Raw genomic sequence first — 17,681 nt, 5'->3', positions numbered from 1 at the left:
TGAGCAACTGAAAAAGTAAGAAGAAAACTTAGAGAAAGCTACAAAGTAACAGAGATTCTATGATATTATATACAAACAGTAATTCAAGTATCAATTACATGATTATGTTTCTTCAGACTGTGCCAGAATTATCCTGGTTATTAAAACCTATGATGTAAATAATCAGTCATCATATACACTACCTGTTAAGGGTGTTGTGCTGGAACTAATGATTATGTCACTAATTTCATCAATGAGGGTTGGAGGACAAGGAGGATCAGGGACTATTTTGCACCTTATTTTTATGTCACTCTTTTTACACAACTCAGTTTGTCTAATAATTAATAATATGTACACCATTTTTTTTTTGTGTTTTATAGAAATATGGATCAAACATAAAAATGTCATCACATTAATTCTGCTTCCTTGGAGGCCTGAGGTAATCCAGTGACAGCTGCTGTTACTCATGCAGATATGTCAACAGCTGGAGTTTTAAACTGCTGTTTGCACTGTGATTAGTGAAGGCTAGTGATGTGAGAATACTTCTCTCTTCTTTAAGAAATAATATTTACACCAATAGCAATAACCAGCTCTTTTTTTTGCCCAGCTCATTTCTTTTTTTTTAACTCATGGATCAGAAGAAATTTTAAGGAAGGAAATTACCAGATTTTCTGTTCAGGAGACACAGTTACATTTATTAAAACCAACATTACAAAGCATTTACATGGTATCAAACTGATATGACTTGCAGGAATCAGGAAAAACCAAGAAATATATATATAGCCATTCACATCTCCAAGACAAGTGTTACTGTCACATGTCAATGGTGATTATACTTCTCACAATAGAGAATCCCAAAGAGCTGGCTCACAGCACCACTACACGTGATTCTTGCTTGTATGTTTAAACACAAACAACGCCCTCCTCTGTGTCTCGATTAACTTTGTATATCTCTACATTAGAGCTGCACATCAGCTGGTGTAGAGGGACACATAGGCAAACTATGGGTGACCAGTGAGCTGAAGTCCATCAGCATTAAATACAGTATGCTCAATCATCCTTAGAAGCTCCCTTTAGGCTGGCCTTGAGTTTTTTCTTCTCTTTCTGTCCCATAGCACGGTACACCTTTTTTCGCTCTTCTTTCTGCCGCTTCAGCTTCTCTGCTTCCTGTTTCTCCTTGTTCTTAAGGAATTCTTTGTGCTTCATGTGTTGTTCTGCTTGAGATGACTTCTTCTTGTGAGAATAGATGGTGCTCAGGGCATCGAGCAATGCTGCCACCTGGTGCAGAGGGGAAGAGAAGTTAAACTAAAGTGGCAACATTACAACACACTTGCGATAGTGCAAAGTGTGCAATAGACTTGGATGATAAATTTACTGACATGAATTGTCTGTGGAAATTCTAATTATAAAAATTATATTAAAAAAACATTACTTCTGAGCATCTTGGATGCTTACATTATACCGTGTTTTCCCTTATGATGATGAAATTGCATTCTCGACTAGCTTCCGATATTAGTTAATAATTCATAAGGGTAACTATATTGAATAAATTATAATGGGATATAATCAGTAAACAGACCTCGACACACATTTGATTGCCCCATAGGCACAGTGCAAAAATATAGCTGCAGTGAAGCAGTTTATTAAATTAGAAATAATAGATACATTTATATATAATTGAAACAAAAAAGATCTTAAGATCATAACGGGTTACTAAATTATTTGAATTGCGAAGCTGAAGCACATGAGTATAAACTCTTTTATTCACTTTTGCAGCACTTCGTACACAGAACCGAAAAATGTAGCTCCAAACAATGAAAATTAAGAAATGGAGCTATAATATTTATTATTGCAGGGGTCAAGCACATAATTTATTTAAAATCATCATTTATTAAAGTGGCACTGGTTGCAATGCTTTAAGCTTTTTTCTTTTAACCTTAGTGCAACATTGCCTCATATTCAAACAGCTGTAGAGCAAAAACAAAGATATGCGGTACATATGATAATACACATCCAGAAAGCCTCTAGTGGCAAATAAATAACAGAACACCTTCCTACAGGTGCCCTGCACCATAGATTTTTTATATATATTTGGATGTTGAAAAAATCCTTAAGGCATAATTCTTATATTTAAAAGGCAAAATTAGTTATTTTAGACATTATTTCACTGCCCTGTGGAAACATGCTTTGACTCTGTACTGCTTAAGCATGACAGACTAAAAATGCTGCCAAAGACTCTGACTGAAAGACTTCCACTAAAACAGGTTAGCTGAGAGGTTTAAACTACAATGATTTAACAATTAAAGGACAACAAATCTTTCCACAGCTGCTGTCACAATTTCCCTGCCTTCTAAGATTATTATTAATTCATGAAACACATGCAATTTAGATTTATACACTCTAATCAAGATAAGCTGCCTAAAATTATGACAGTTACAGATTGACATTCAATTTTAGTTTCAATCCTGCCATAACATAGAACCATCTAGAGAGGAGTGTTAAAAATGCAAGCAAAATTCAATAAGCTGAAACAAGTAATATGTTCAGAATCTTACAATATTTATCTAAGTACAGGTGGGGTGGGGGACAGGGGGAAAATAAATCCACAAATTTACCCTATACCTTTAAATTCTACAGTATTTATTTGCACCAATTGACAGAATAAATTAAAATTTGATTTTAAAAGATCAAGTGCTCGCAGAAATGTGTTTAATGTGTGTCTAAAATTGAAACAGGGCCTGGACACCTTCCTGCAGTGTTTTAGGCAAGCATCTGTGCTGTTACAACAAGAAACAATTACTGTAGGTCTACAAGGAATATCTGTTTACTAGATGGAAAGCAAAACATGATGGAAAAAATATAACGAGATAAAAAGATAAGATTTCTTGTCCTGTTTACAAAATATTTGAGAGATTTCATGGGGATTGGTTCAGAAATTAGCTAGTACAGTGTGTCCAGTGTTAATGCTGCAACAGGGATTAAACAGATGCAATAATTGGAACGTTATGCTCAGAAGACATCCTTGGTGGATTAACTTTAAGTCTAATTGTAGGTGTTTCAAAACTGCAAGAAAATTGAATTAAATTCTTATAGTGATACATAACCACACTGATTGCTTACCTTCCTCTCATGAGGCTCCCTGATCACGACGGGTCTTTGCATATCTCTAGGGGTTTTGCCCCTGGCCTCCTTGTGCTTGGGTTTGCTCTTGAACGGTAAAGCTTTCTGCAGATCTTTGGGGATATGGAGGGGGTTGAAGTGTCTCTTCTGCCTCACAATTGGCTACAAGGAGAAAAAAAAAAAAAAGAGATGTTATACAGATGTTTCATTAACATGAAATGGTTCAGCGGTACAGTGGTGTTATTGAACAAACAGGGATGCTGTGCATTTAAAGTAGGATAACACTTGCACATGAGAGAGAGAGAGAGAGAGAGAGAGAGAGAGAGAGAGAGAGAGAGAGAGAGAGAGAGAGAGAGAGAGAGAGAGACCTAACACACATTCTAACCTTCTGATATAACCTGACTGAAGCAGACCTAACCAAACCAATCTTTTAGCAAGTTGACAGCTTTTGCTTTATTCTCTGGCAAATTTTGATAAAGTGTGATCTATATCTGTGATGAAGCTGTTACATTCCAGGACATTGTGTGCAATCCTTGGGGGTTACTGCCATTTATTCTTATAAGAAAGTGTCCATATTTATGTCCTTTTCAATCTACCCAATGAAAACAAGTGCACTACCTTGTACAGAGAGTCTTGGTTGGGTTGGTTCCTTATCCCCAAGTCATGTTTAAGCTGTCCAAGTGTCCTCATACCCATCCACGTGTCCTTCTTCCCAACAGACATCAGCAGAGAAGTTACAGGGTTGTATAGCTGAGGAACCGAGACAGGATACCAGGATCGCAGGAATACAATATCTACAAAGACACACAATGGCATAAATAAAATATTGACATTCATTCAAATGCAAATGTATGGCATGGTGTAGAACTGATCTTTACACATAAATTCGGAAGAGGAGTACAAGTCCCAATAAAACAGACTGTTACTAATAGAGCTATGTGCAGATCTATTAAAAATGTGTTTACTGTGTTGGAAGAAACACAGTTCCCCATTCTTTTTAGAAAAAAAATCTTTCAAATCGCACCTCACACGAAAAACTGCAAATATATGCAAACATAATATTTCACCTTAAAATCGCAAAAGTTTCCTGACTGGAAGACAAAATACCACACTCACACAACCGATTACAAATGTTATTATACTTACAAATTAAAGGTGACGTATGACAATTTGCAGAAGCTTAGAGATCTGTATTGGATAGGTTTATAAGAAATACACCAAAACATCCAAATAAAACAAACAGGTTTCCCCCCCATTTCAGGAGAATAATCAAAATTGTAAAACAAAACTATATATTAATCTTGTCAAAACCTCTTTGCGTTTTGAGCTAGTATTGCTTTAACAATAGAATATCCATACTCTTAAAATAATTAGATTTTCCATATTTTTCAAACTCTAAAGACCTAAACTACAAAATCTCATACTAGTCAGAATTCCAGTTATGGTCCACTTACTGGGCTCTTTTAGGTCACATAATGGTAAAATGAGCACATGCAGGTAGCCTGACTGCACTAGGTGATTCAGTGGCCCTCACCTCTGTGGATCTTTTTATTTCTCTGCCTTCAGTAGTGACACAGTTGGTGACTAATGAAAAAAGAAATTCCCTGAATGTAGCTTGCACACCTATTACTGTCAGCACACTCAAATCCTTTGGGTAAGCTCAAAATCCTCTAGAAAGCTTTTCTTCCTTTGGAATATATGAGGTTCACTGCTTTGAGTGCAACTCTTAGAGATGGGTAAGAGTAGTGTTATCTTGGCAGGGAGTTAAACCATCATTAGCAAAGGATGAAGGAAGAAAGGAAAATATGCTAAAATATGCAAACCCCTTGGCTTAGCAATCTAACTTTACACTGCACTGACCCTGCATTTCCAGAATATTTAACCCTTTTTTAAAGGATAATTTAGATTTCCATATTTTCCAGAATCCATATAAATGACGTATCTGGCATTTGATTTGAACCCACCAAAAAAATCAAAACAAGACAGACAAAATGCTTACCATTGCTAACACTGGGTGATTTGTTTACAAAGTAAATTTTTATTTATATGATTCAATCAGGGAAGGAAAAAAAGAAAATGCAATGTGAGGTTGAGCTGCTGTGAGTCACACTGACAATCCTGTGTAGTAGTAATAACCATGCCTTTTTCATTCTGTACAACCGCTGTGTCAGGGGAGTCATATACATATCAATTTCCTGCCAATCCTGGCCCATTGTATGCCAGCTCAGACATATCAAAAACCATCATGATCTAACTTCAGGCCTGGAAGAATTCTGACTACACTGCGACAGCAAAAGAGAGAGAGAATAACAGGATCCAATAGAATACACGATCTTGCACTGATGGAATAGCTTAGATTTTACTTGGCTCTTAAATTTGAACGATCAGCAGAATTGTGAAAGAAAATACAGAATTTATATCGTTTTCCAGTAGGAAAGTTGCTGAGCTGGTGGTAGTGAGCAGGTGGTGTTTGTGAATTTTTGTACTTTAAGCTTAATTATATCATATCTTCGACAGCTTCTGTTCAACTTGGTGTGTACATTAACTGCTGTATACTCAAATCCTGTATAATGTTTTCGGCAGGCTGAAGAATAAAAACCATTTAGCCGAGTGAATACAGAGAATACTCAGAGTACACTATACGATGCATTTTTGCGAGCTATTTCTAATGAAAATTGACCCACAACTACACAGTTTACCACTAAACAATAAGACATTTTAGCCTTTTTGTGCTCAGTAACTGTGACCATGACACAATTAAGTTTAATTCTTATATCATCTCAATAATATTCGAGCAGCAGAAAGAAATAATTATACCCTCAGAGTAACAAAACTGGCACCACATCCTGGATAACATACTACTATATGAATTGTCTGGCAGTACTACTTAAGGCTTGCTAGTTCGTGCACATAATAGCGTTTTGGATGCAGGTATTATGAAATGTTTAGCCAAAAGTATTTTCCATTAGCATTGTCGTTCAAAAGCAGCTTCGCCAAGTACAAAATCTAACTTACCACTCATCAGAAGTCTGTCCTCAAATGTGGCTCGGAAGGCTCCAGGTGGTGTCCGCAAAGCCTTTTTAATCTGACCTTTGATCCCGCTGACTGTGCGGATAGAGGCTCCTTCAAACTTCGCAACCTCCAGAACAGTGTTAAACATTCCCTAAGAAAGCAAAGGAAAAACAGTGACATGCCTTTACAATCAGAAGAAACCAATTATTTTTGAACAACAGTTAATTAAATAGATATTTTTTTCTTTTCAGCTTAATCAGAGAAATCCCAGCATTCTCTCTGTTATACTGCCACTGTCTCCAGCATGACACATTTTAACCTACCAAGCACATGAAATGAAAAGTCCTAGCCTCCCAACTGGCAGTGTCAGAAAAAACAAGGACCCTGCCAGCCTCCTTGCACATTGAGAACATGGTTAATTACACCCTCTGGAGCACAGGGTCACAGATGGCATAGATCACTGAATAAAACCAAATTCACATCCCACACATGCAAATAGCATTGCATGGGAAAATCGTACAAGGGCGGCTGCTGTACTATAAAATTAACCATCACTTCTAAAACATTTTAGACACGTGTAGCACTGCTGCATCTGTACACAGTAGTTTTACTTTGCAGGATGCCCTACCTGGATAAAGCAGGTGTTCTTAAAAATCTTATAGGGGTTTCCAATCAGCTTCAGCTTCTTCACTATGGTCACAGATTTGTCCAAGTCCAGAACAACTCCAGTGGCTGCAATGCGGAAATTTGCCTAAGGAAATTGAGATAGATGAAAAGAAATTAAAGTGGAAATGCTCACAAACAGGAAACACAGATAAACTGGTTAAAAGATATTTCAATTTGAGCTGCAACAAGTAATGGATAAAATCAATATAATGAAATTCATCGTCACCGAATGCTGTTATAGATTAGTTGTGCTGCTCAAGTTACGGGTTATCGTGACAGCAAGAGAACACCGCCGCATGCAAAAGGAAAAGGTGTGCACCTCAAATCATGTGAGTAATTTTATTTTAAACGCAACAAAAAAGACTAATCTGGAAGTTATGCAAAGCGGAGTTTGTGTTGGATGGAAGTACCACAGTGAAGCACAAGCACATGAAAAGAACACACACTGGTGAAACATCAGCACGGTATGTAAAAACCGTTTACATGCTGCTTTTTGCACCACTAGACTGCTGCTACTGCTGTTTTTTTTACATGCTTATATCTTCACAAGTGAACAAAATGTAAAAACAAAAAACAATTCTATTACATCTTATATAAATTATTTATAGAATAGTTGTCAACATGCCATCTGCAATTATTATAAAAAAAAAATCTCCCATGCACTCCTCAACAACAGGCCACTATAAGCTTTAAAATGTCAAAATTAAAGATAATTAAACTCAATATGTGGCTTCTGCATTTTTAAAAGCACACTTTTATACATAAATACCCTGAATTAGGGTTTTATATAGTTATAAGCAAAACATCTTATTTTTTAAATGATTCATCGAAAAATAAATTAATAATCATCCGATTAATTGACTATCAAAATAATCGTTAGTTGAAGCCTTAATTTCATTATGTTAATCTTACTTGAGTTCCTGCAACACTTTGAACAGCAAGAAAGCCTGTCCCCTGGGGTGTGATGGGTCCTACAGAGTAATGTGAAAAGAGAAATTAGGGTGAAGAACACCAAAAATGTGAAAAATGTACCCTTCTTGAACTATACTATCGGAAGTGGTAGCTCTCTTACCCCAGACAGAGGCACCACAGTGCATATGTTCAGGAGTGTATTTAAGCAGGCGATGGCGGCCATTGTGGTCTTCGATGTGGTAGAGAGGAATAGTCTGGAAACGTCTCCAGCCTAACGACAGAATGAGAGGGTCACGGGTCTTCAGGATACGACTATGCCAGCGGTGTTTCTTTAGACGCATCTATAGTCAAGAGATAGCACCCAAAAAAGTGTCAGTTAACATTTTAGTCAACATTCTGATCAGGAAGTCATGAACTCTCATAGATTCATATAGAGAACAAGGACATAGTCAAGGTCTTATGATTAATGCTCACCTGCAGATATCCTATATTGCCTTCACTGGCTCCCAAGCCACCAAGGATGACTGGATAATGTGGGTCAAAGTTGGTAACAAACTCGCAAGGAAGCGCAGGGATTTCCAGACGCACATACATGCCAGGTCTAAAGCCCTCATACTGAACACGAGTCTCATCATCCATGTCCTCGAACTCAGCTCTGTTAAGCTGCACACACACACACACACACACACACACACGCGCGCGGAGAAACTTGTTAGAGGCATATAACCTGTGTGATGTTTCCCCTGTTGGACAAACATGATACTGCGGGGAGATCACAATTTTATTTAGGAAAATAAATTACTGTCAATTATTCAAAAGATTAAAAAGCTGTTAATTATTGTTCAGAAACTTTTAAGTTACATGCTTAATTTTGTCACTGGATGATTGGACATCCCTTACTTAACAACATTATACCTATGCGTGACTATGTTGATATCTCTGATTCCCAGCTAAATTGTAATGTGTGTTAACGGCATGATTGTATTTTTTATATATAATTATTATATATTTCCATATGATTATTTTTTTTTTTTTATCCAAACTGCTGTGTAAGAACATTCATATTCAGTTATGAGCTCTGGACATATCATCAAACTTTTATCTTGAATGACTAAGTTCAGAAATGGCAAAAAAAAAAAAAAAAAGACAAAAAAACTAAACAGATGCTTAAATGTTAGGAGGAATATAGCTGTGACCTCTGACCTCAGCCTGCTTCTGCATCTCCTCTTTAAGGTCATCAAAGTAGGTAGCATCTCCATCATCGTATTCTGCATTGAACCGCTCCTTCAATCTCCTCTTCTTTTCCAGACGCTTGTTTTTCTGAGTTTCATCATCAACCTTTACCTTGGGTGCCTCCTCCTCCTCTTCCTCCTCCTGCTCATCATCTCCCTGCTCATTATAAGCATACACAAATAAATAAATGAATAAATAAATAAATAAATGAAATATGAAAGAAAGTTGTTCTAATCCCCATACCTCAGCTGCATCCATTTTGCCAGAGTTTGTTTTGTGAACCTCTCCAGTTTCCAGGTCCTCAAAATCTCCATACATTTCATCTAGTGCAATAAGAATAAATTAGAAAGAACAGAAACACATTTTTGCTGAAAGAGAAAAATAGCCAGATAATGTCCTTACCATCCTCTTTAAGCAGAGTGGCAGCATCTTTGTCTCCTTCCCATTTTCCAGTTACAAAGCAGTCCCTAATGGAGGCCAGCATCTGAGAGGAAATGTGTAATAAATTCAGTTTCCTGAGTATTCCAGAGCTTTTTTATTTAAAACAATGAAAGCGGAGGGATTTCGATAAGGCAGTGTGCTGAACACATTCATTACCTCCTCCTGGTCCCAGTCATGACTTGCATCAGGCTGGAAACGTGAGCAGTCCACGGCATCTGCTCTTACTTTCTTACTCTTCTCTGGTCGACTAACACGGAACAGCCCACCCAACTCCTCCTCCTCACTGTTTACTTCTTCCTCATCGTGTCCCATGACTGCAACAAACAAATGATAAGTACAAACTACCTTCCACTCGAAACTCTCTTGCCTTTACAAGTCACAAAGGCAACAACAGAACTCTATGCTCCATAAAAGCCTACGTTCTACTTTTATAGGAGAAGCAGATCAATTTTTAAACATACCCTGTATAATAAATCAAAGCGTATCCAGAGATTTAACTATGCTTGTGATTTGCTCGCTCACCTGTACCATACACCAGCTTGCGTAGGTTAGCTGCAGCATGCTGCCGTCTCTGATATGCTTCACTGGCTTTCCGGGCCAAATCATCTTTCCAGCGTAGTGCTCCTGAGAGACACGGGTCAAACAGAGGCAATGGGAGGAAGAAAGGGAAGAAAAATGTGTGGCTACACAATATGTCACCCATTAACAGCTTGTGATACACTGTATAAATCATCATTTATTTGATCACATTTTGTGTGTTCTGTTGCCAGTATGTTGTTTGTTTATATTTATATCATAGAAATAATAAAACTCAATGATATAAACTTCAGTCAGTAACATTGTTAACCTAAAATAAACACATTAAACAGAAGTTAATGAGGATCAAAACATCATTAATTTTGGGTTGTGGTAAACCCCCCTGTAAGTTCCTTGTTGTAAAATAAAAATAAGAATCAGGGAACAAAGTGGTTTAAAGCCTCAATAAATTAGACTAATAATAGTGAAGAAAACAAAGTGACTGAGAACATACCAGCAGTTTCAGATCCCAGCTCCCCTTCAAATTCTGCTTCCATCTCCTCCTCATCTTCTTCGTCTTCATCCTCCTCCTCCTCTTCTTCATCCTCCTCCTCATCTTCATCCTCCTCCTCATCAGGAGCAGTCTTTAGCTTTGCAGCTTTTCTTAAGCTTGATTTAACATTTAATTGTTCTTCCATTTTTGTGTCGCTATCACTGTGCACCTCCTTTTCATTGTCGTCGTCGTCATCATCATCATCATCATCATCATCATCATCATCATCGTCGTCATCATCGTCATCATCCCCCTCCTCCTCAGAGCAGTGACCAGAGTCTGGGGGTGCTGAGCTTTTTTTCTTAGGTTTCTGTTTCTCCTCCATTTCCTCCTCCAACTCCTCCTCAGCCTCCTCTTCTGATTCTTCACTATTCTCTAGGTCGTCATCACTATCTGCAAATACAGGCATCTCAACCACAGGCCTAGTGTCTTTCCCACTTTTCTCCAGCTTCTGTCTCTTCACCGGGGGAGCATCCTCTTTCATAGTTTTTCTTCCAGGGTTTGAAACTTCACTCGTGTCCTGTTTGCTGCCATCATTGCTATGGTCCTCCTCCTCCTCATCATCTACTGCTTCCTCATCTTCATCATCTTCCTCCTCAACTTTTTCTTCCTCACTTTCACATTCATCGGACTCCTCGTCGTCACTTCCTTCCCCGGTGTCTTTCTCTTCTTCCTCACTAAAGACAGCTTTTCTCCTCTCTCTCTGAGTCTCTGGGTCAAACACTCGACTCTCCACAGGTCCTTCCTTCCCACTGTTAAAGAAACACAAAGGCTCAGATGATGGGTATACAAGAGAAATGAAGGGGAAATGTTCAACCAACCGAAATTAACTAAATGACAATGTAATAGAACCTTTTCTCCTGCACTTCCTCTGGAGTCAAGGCTGCAGTTCCTGTGAACAGTGAAACTTTGCTGGCAGCAATCTTGGCATCCAGCGTCGCTTGTGTGCCCATGAGGGACTGCATCAGCTCCGTAGCAGGACGTACCTCCTCCTATCAGAAAAAAGGCAGATGCTCTTTTACAGAACGTGCAACAGCAGCAGCCACCATACCACACCAACATGGTTTAAAAAAGGAGGCCTGAATGCAGGAACTGTTTTCTGATTTATCATCAGTAGAGTGGGCAATATCCCTAACTGTAACACCACAACACTCATGATGGAAGGATACAATTTCAATTTGCTGAGCAGTACCTATTGTACAGTAAAAAAAAAAACCTCTATATTTCAAATAAACCATTTAGGTAAAAATGAAATTTCTTATCTTCCAAACTGCAACTTGTTAGCTGCAGCATTTCAAACATTTCACAATTTAAAAATAATGCAACTCTATTAAGATTTGTCATGTAAATAAGGCAACCTTTGTTCAGGTAGTGTAAGTGAAGTACAACCTGGATCATTAAAGCTCTTTGACAGTACAAACGGCACAATGTAATGTACAACATAAGTAAGTAAAGTAAGTAAAATAAAAGGCTCCATTTACATGTGTACAGCTTTCTTAAAAAAAATAGTATTTTCTGTAATAAAGGTTTTTAACTTCACTCTACTTGTACATCCTGAAACAGAGTAAAAAAAATTATAATTTCTTATTAAACTACATTTTTTGATTTTTACAAATAAAGCAGGTTACATGTTTTGTTAAACCATTTCTTTGTGATTATATGAGCGCGCTGCTGAATTTAATATATTGTCTAAATCTGACCAGCTGCAAAGCAAAAATCGCAGAGGTATATTAATGTACTAAATCTCATGTGTCATCGTTTGTATTAAAAGCTCACCCACAGGGACAGAAACGTGTCAGATGTTCCACATAATCGATTTGTTTTTAAATTATGGTTAATTATTAGGATGGTTATGACATTTTCTGTAATGTACCATTTTTTGAGAACTCCAATACAACAGAGTTAAAGCTGTAACTAAGTTTTCAGTCATGTGGAATTTCTCATTATGACAAGATGCATTGCATTATACATAACTGGTAAGAAAGCAACTGTTTTGTGTATGTTAAACTAACTAAACTGATTAAAATTATTGTATGTTCTTTAAATAAAATAAATAAATAAATAAATAAATAAATAAATAAATAAATAAATAAATAAATAAAGAATAATAAGCACATATGTATAAATGTTAGGAAGTGCTGGCATCAATTTTAGGGGGGAAACAGAAGAGCATCACCACATCATTCCTATTACATGTTGTTTAAACACTAATAAAAATAACAATAACTTGTTTAAAAAGGATCATCTAAATCACCTAGAAAAAAGATAACCATCATAATGAAATAAGTGTTCTGTGGAAGAGTGGAGACACAAACCTCATTGTCCCAAACACCATTTATTTTTTTTATTGTTTTATTTTTTTTTCTTCAAACAACAGACTTGGAAATAAACCCTTTTCTGTGGTGTGTGTTTTTATTAATAAACCTCATTAATGTAGAAACACTTTTTATATGCAGTGTCATGGGCATTAGAGTCATATTGCTTAGCCCTGTTTACTGCTATTTAAAAACAGTGAACATTTTTCAGCAAAGAGAAGAAACAAATTGACCCGACCTGATCCTGTTTGATGTGACCAACAGGCATGTCAATGTACACTGCGTCTTTATCGTACACCACACCTCCAACCCCTGCCATGGGAGCATACAGCAGTCTCTCCTTCTCATTTAGAGCTCTCTTCTTCAGAACCTCAGGCAGTGGGCATGGGTCAGGAAGAAAGCTAACGTCTGATACAGAGAAGTCTCCTACTCCTGTAAAACATGTTTTAATGCATTGCAGTCCAATCACAAACAGCATTAACAGTGTTTTAAGAAACAATCAAAATAATTAAAATATTCTGTCAATCAAATGTTTTGACACTTTAGTATCTAATCTAAATATCTAGCTTTTTAAAATGTCACAGAATATGAGTCTGTTGATACAGAGGGATTACAGATGGCCTTTGTACCTGGAATGTGAACCTGGCCTTTGTTCTTCAGAAACGACCCACGCAAGTAGCCATACAGAGAGACGGTTCTGTCACACTTAGAATCTACTCGAATAGCTTCTGGATCAGTGAGATCTTCCATCCTGAGAGTACAGAAAAGTTTGATCAAACATTCATCATCATTTTGAACTTTAAGTGAACAGCTCACATTTTGTGCAGGGAAGTGGTGGATATGGGACCACTGGGAACACTGGGCATGAGGAATCCACACACACTGAATGGGGCGTCAGTATATAGCAAGGCACAATAAAAAAACGCATTGCACCTACTGTATAAGCAATTTAGCACTGCCGGTCTCCTCACTGGCGGAAAATGTAACTCCTACATTAACCCCAAAGAGTTTGGCGTCAAAGAAGGGACCCCAAAGAAAGTTTTCTTCTCCCCTTCACTTACCGATCAGCCACAACATAAGGGTGAGACGTTTGCCACACCAGCTGTCTAAACTTCATGACGGAAATAAATCGTCCAAGGTTCCTCACTTCCTGTGTCTGGTACTCTCCATACACCATCCCAGACAGGTAAAACAGCTTGGCTCCCTATTACATAAAGAGCAGTTGAGTATATATATATTATATATATATATATATATATATATATATATATATATATATATATATATATATATATATAAAATATGCTTACTGATTTAAAATAGTTAAGATAACACCTAATAATTTCAAATCATGTTGATTTTAGTAATATGTGGCTTTTACCTGATATACTTCAGTCCAGAAGCGATGTTTGAGGCGCTTTTTGGTCTTATTGAGTGTCTTGTTGTTTTTAAAAGAGTCCAAATGTGTGAGCACTCCCATAACACGTGGGAAACCATGGACCTGACAGATGTTAAGGAACTCAAAGGTTTCCATTTCAAAGCCAAAGCTAGCATCTATCAGCATCAAGACCTGGTGGAAAGAAAAATAACTCAGTCAGTTAAGAGTTCAGCCTTGAACTCGTAAAATGTTTCAAACACGACACTCACCAGGTCTGCAACCTTTGCCAAATCGATCATGGTATTGATATCGTTGTTACACTCAATAAAGGTCAGACGCCTCTTCTTCCCTACAAAGAAATGGACAAAACTTTAAAACTATGTATTAGTCTTTTAAAATATACTATGTGTATAAAGAAATGTTTTGCATAAATGCATAAAAGCAATTACTAATTCACCTGATACTATTGTTACAGGCCCACAGATGTCTGAAAGCTTCTGCCGTGTATAATTTTTGATTAGGCAACGGATGAGGGTGCTCTTGCCCACTTTCGGAGGTCCCATCACAACCACCACAACAGGTGGAGGTTCCAAAGGTGTGCGGTCTACCAAAGGTATGTGATGCTTCTTAGTCTTTATGTCTTGTGTCCTATGTAGGGAAAATGCATATTATACATACAGTGGAACCTCAGAGCTCGCGGCCTCAGCGCTCGCGACCTCGCATGCTCGCGACTTTCATTCCGACCGGCGACTCTCATTCAGATCGGTTTGTGAGCAACCGCGAGCTGCACAAAACGCTAGTTTTAACATTTCTAATCAAGGTTTATCTCATTAAAATTGTCTAAAAAATGCTTTAAAACTATTTTTATTATGTATGGAGTGAAATAGTGTTATTTACTCATTTAAATCGATTTCGTATAGTGTTCTTTGGGTTTTTACTGGGTTGGAAGGGGCGTATCAAAGGTTGCGAAAATTGAACTTCATGACCGGTCTTGGTCCCTAACCCTCGCGAGCTCCGAGGTTCCACTGTATATAGTTATAGTTAGACATTCATATAAAATAACCATACCAGCTTTTTTTCTTTTCATAAAGCTGTATTATTTATGTTTTTTTATACAAATATTTCTCAATGCACCAGAATTATTTTTTGAAAGATTTTGCATCAATCAACAAAGAGACTTTAAAATTTATTATTTTTAATGATTTTTATTTGAAAATGTCATTAATAAGACTTGAAGGAATAACAACTGACTCAACTACAGCAATTTTATACAATCTATTCTGCCACATTAAATCTCATACTACTTTGATTTGCTAAAATACGATAGATTATCCTAAACTTTACCAAAAAAAAGCGGTTTAAGTTTCTCTATACAGAAGGACTCCATAACTCATCTTTTTTATATTATACAGTGGTACCTTGACCTACGAGTTTAATTCATTTCGTGGACAATAAGCAGCGGTGGAGGGAAAACTCGTTTTTTTTTTACTATCACTCCTGTACACTACGTATCCCTAAACTTTAATTTTTTTTTACTTTTCTTCTTTGCTTATCTTAATTTGTCACAATCTTCTCTTTCTGGCTTCGCTTCACCATCTAGCAGCGGCGTCTCGAGCTTGTACCTCAATTTTTGCACGCGTAACAAAGCAAAAAATCGACTGAGTAACCGCTCGTACCTCGGAAATCTCAAACATTAATGCACTCGTAGGTCAAGGTACCATTGTATAATATTTATATTTGTCTACAAGGTCAGAGTAGGAACATGTTTAGTCTGCTGAGGCTTGGACTAAGGAATTGAATGGATAAACACTACTGTATGTGAAAATCCTAGATCTGCAGTTTATAAAATACTAACCCATTACTATGACAATACCATGATCAAAGTCACAGTGATCATATGTTTTCTTCATTGTGATGTTTGATGTGAACATTAACTGAAGCTCTTTATCTTAATCTGCATGCTTTTCCCCCCCATTGTGCTGCTGCCAAATGAATGACTGTTTAGATAACTGCCCCAATGTGCAGGTGTTCCTAATCAAGTGGACAGTGTGTGTATCCACTGCACTGTGTGTATAAACTCCAGAGTTACTAAAACTCTATCAAATGAGCATATATAGCAAAGCATAATGAATAGTACATAAATTGTGTAACCTAAGAGGATGATGTGTGGTTTTAAAAGTTGGTTCAAACTTTGACACTTCCATATTTTTTCTGCCATTTTTCAAGACCATTTTGAAATGTATGAATATTCCTACATTGACTATTCAGTCTTTCTGAAAGAATGGAGAGAAGGGCCAAATCATGAAAGTAAATGTTCTCTGCACTATACTTTGGAAAAGCTGAAGAATGTTTTGCTCCATAATGACAGCAAACATTTTCCTCGCCATGTGCCACTGCCTCAAACGCTCCATAATTAGCTGTTTGAGTGTCACAAAGCATGCGGCACCTTCAGAATGAATGAAGGAATTTACATTAAATAAAAAAAGTTGGATTCATTGATATTCTCTATGTTTAATTTCCTACAGCTAGAAACTTATTTACTCTAATAATTAAACTAACAGAATAATGGCTATCTGGTACAAGGACATTTTCGTGGCATGAGGAAGAACTTCCTTTGGAAATTTCGGTGTCAGGTTTTACACTTACCAAACCTGAACTATATTGAGCTATAGCTGAGATACCAAATAGTCTTGAAATGGAAGACTACAGAAACTGCTGTGAAATCTAGATTGGACACGATGATTAAATTCACACTGTAATGAAGATGGTCACTTTATTGCACACCCATCCTATTTACACTATGAAATCATATTCCACTGACCTGTGGAAGGTCCGGGCCATGCGCACGGCCGAATGCACTGAAAATGCTTTTGGATTCCTTTTACGCTCATCCTGCTCCAGCTCTGCCCCCTGACCCCGCTGTTTCCTCTTCTTCTTCTTTTCAGCCTTAGGACCACTTTGCTTCTGCTGATGCCGTTTCTGCTCCTTTGCCTCCATCTTCACACCTCTGGGATCTGTGCGTGTTAAAAGACAGCTATTGGTTAGATCACAAACCGAAATAAATCCGCCGCTGTCTTACAGGAACCATCACTAGTTTATGGCCTGATCAAGATTTCTTGAAATGACAAGGGCTCCGTTCTAAAACGTGAGGATAAAGCCGTTTTATTTTTGTCTACTCGCAAACACTGAGAATTCCTGCTGGCTGTTGTAAATAGTTAGCCATAATAGCTACATTATTTCGTTATGCGGTTAGTAAACATTCAGCTTTCGATGTTCTAAATAAACGAATGACTTGAATAAAACAAACTACCTTTTTTGAACTTGTTCTTCTCAAAACCACTGTTGCCGAAAATCAATTCAAACTGACCAAATGGGTTTGTATCATGTCATAGTCCCAAATCGTGAGCACCAAAGAGTTTCACGTGTGCACCACATCCGGGACTTGTTCCGTCGCGAATATTTTGTCCGGGTAAACCAAATGTTAACACGTGTTCCGAGTTTGAGAGTTCCGCGAACAAGGTACAATTGCATTTAAAGTATGTAATATTTTATGGGG

General features: G+C 37.4%; 1 protein-coding gene across 2 annotated transcripts; it reads right to left on the bottom strand.

The window, feature by feature from the left end:
- Positions 1–646: 646 nt before the first annotated feature.
- On the bottom strand, positions 647–17,596 carry bms1 (BMS1 ribosome biogenesis factor). Of its 2 annotated transcripts, none has more exons than XM_046854096.1 (23): positions 17,436–17,596; positions 16,947–17,139; positions 14,583–14,773; positions 14,395–14,474; positions 14,129–14,317; positions 13,809–13,951; positions 13,377–13,498; positions 12,986–13,179; positions 11,285–11,424; positions 10,394–11,184; positions 9,886–9,987; positions 9,520–9,677; positions 9,325–9,406; positions 9,166–9,245; positions 8,893–9,078; positions 8,164–8,352; positions 7,850–8,030; positions 7,690–7,748; positions 6,740–6,862; positions 6,115–6,262; positions 3,718–3,893; positions 3,100–3,261; positions 647–1,257 (listed from the first exon to the last, which is right to left on the bottom strand). In XM_046854096.1, exons 2-23 carry the CDS (start codon positions 17,120–17,122, stop codon positions 1,030–1,032), a joined length of 3,900 nt encoding a protein of 1,299 aa, XP_046710052.1. In that variant the 5' UTR covers positions 17,123–17,139; positions 17,436–17,596; the 3' UTR covers positions 647–1,029. The 2 variants fall into 2 exon arrangements, with proteins under 2 accessions (XP_046710052.1, XP_046710051.1); XM_046854095.1 differs by having other exon boundaries at positions 10,394–11,187; positions 16,947–17,141; positions 17,437–17,589.
- Between the last annotated feature and the right edge of the window lie 85 nt (positions 17,597–17,681).

Source organism: Silurus meridionalis, chromosome 7, assembly GCF_014805685.1.
Source record: "Silurus meridionalis isolate SWU-2019-XX chromosome 7, ASM1480568v1, whole genome shotgun sequence".
NCBI lineage: Eukaryota > Metazoa > Chordata > Actinopteri > Siluriformes > Siluridae > Silurus > Silurus meridionalis.
This window is presented reverse-complemented; position numbering and strand designations above follow the sequence as displayed.

Excerpts from the sequence above, each read along its gene's own strand:
- bms1 (XM_046854095.1), bottom strand. The coding sequence starts at position 17,122 with ATGGAGGCAAAGGAGCAGAAACGGCATCAGCAGAAGCAAAGTGGTCCT. Across the intron at positions 11,188-11,284 it reads GAGGAAGTGCAGGAGAAAAG|CAGTGGGAAGGAAGGACCTG; the intron begins GTTCTATTACAT and ends GTGTTTCTTTAA. Across the intron at positions 1,258-3,099 it reads GGGAGCCTCATGAGAGGAAG|GTGGCAGCATTGCTCGATGC; the intron begins GTAAGCAATCAG and ends CCTCTGCACCAG.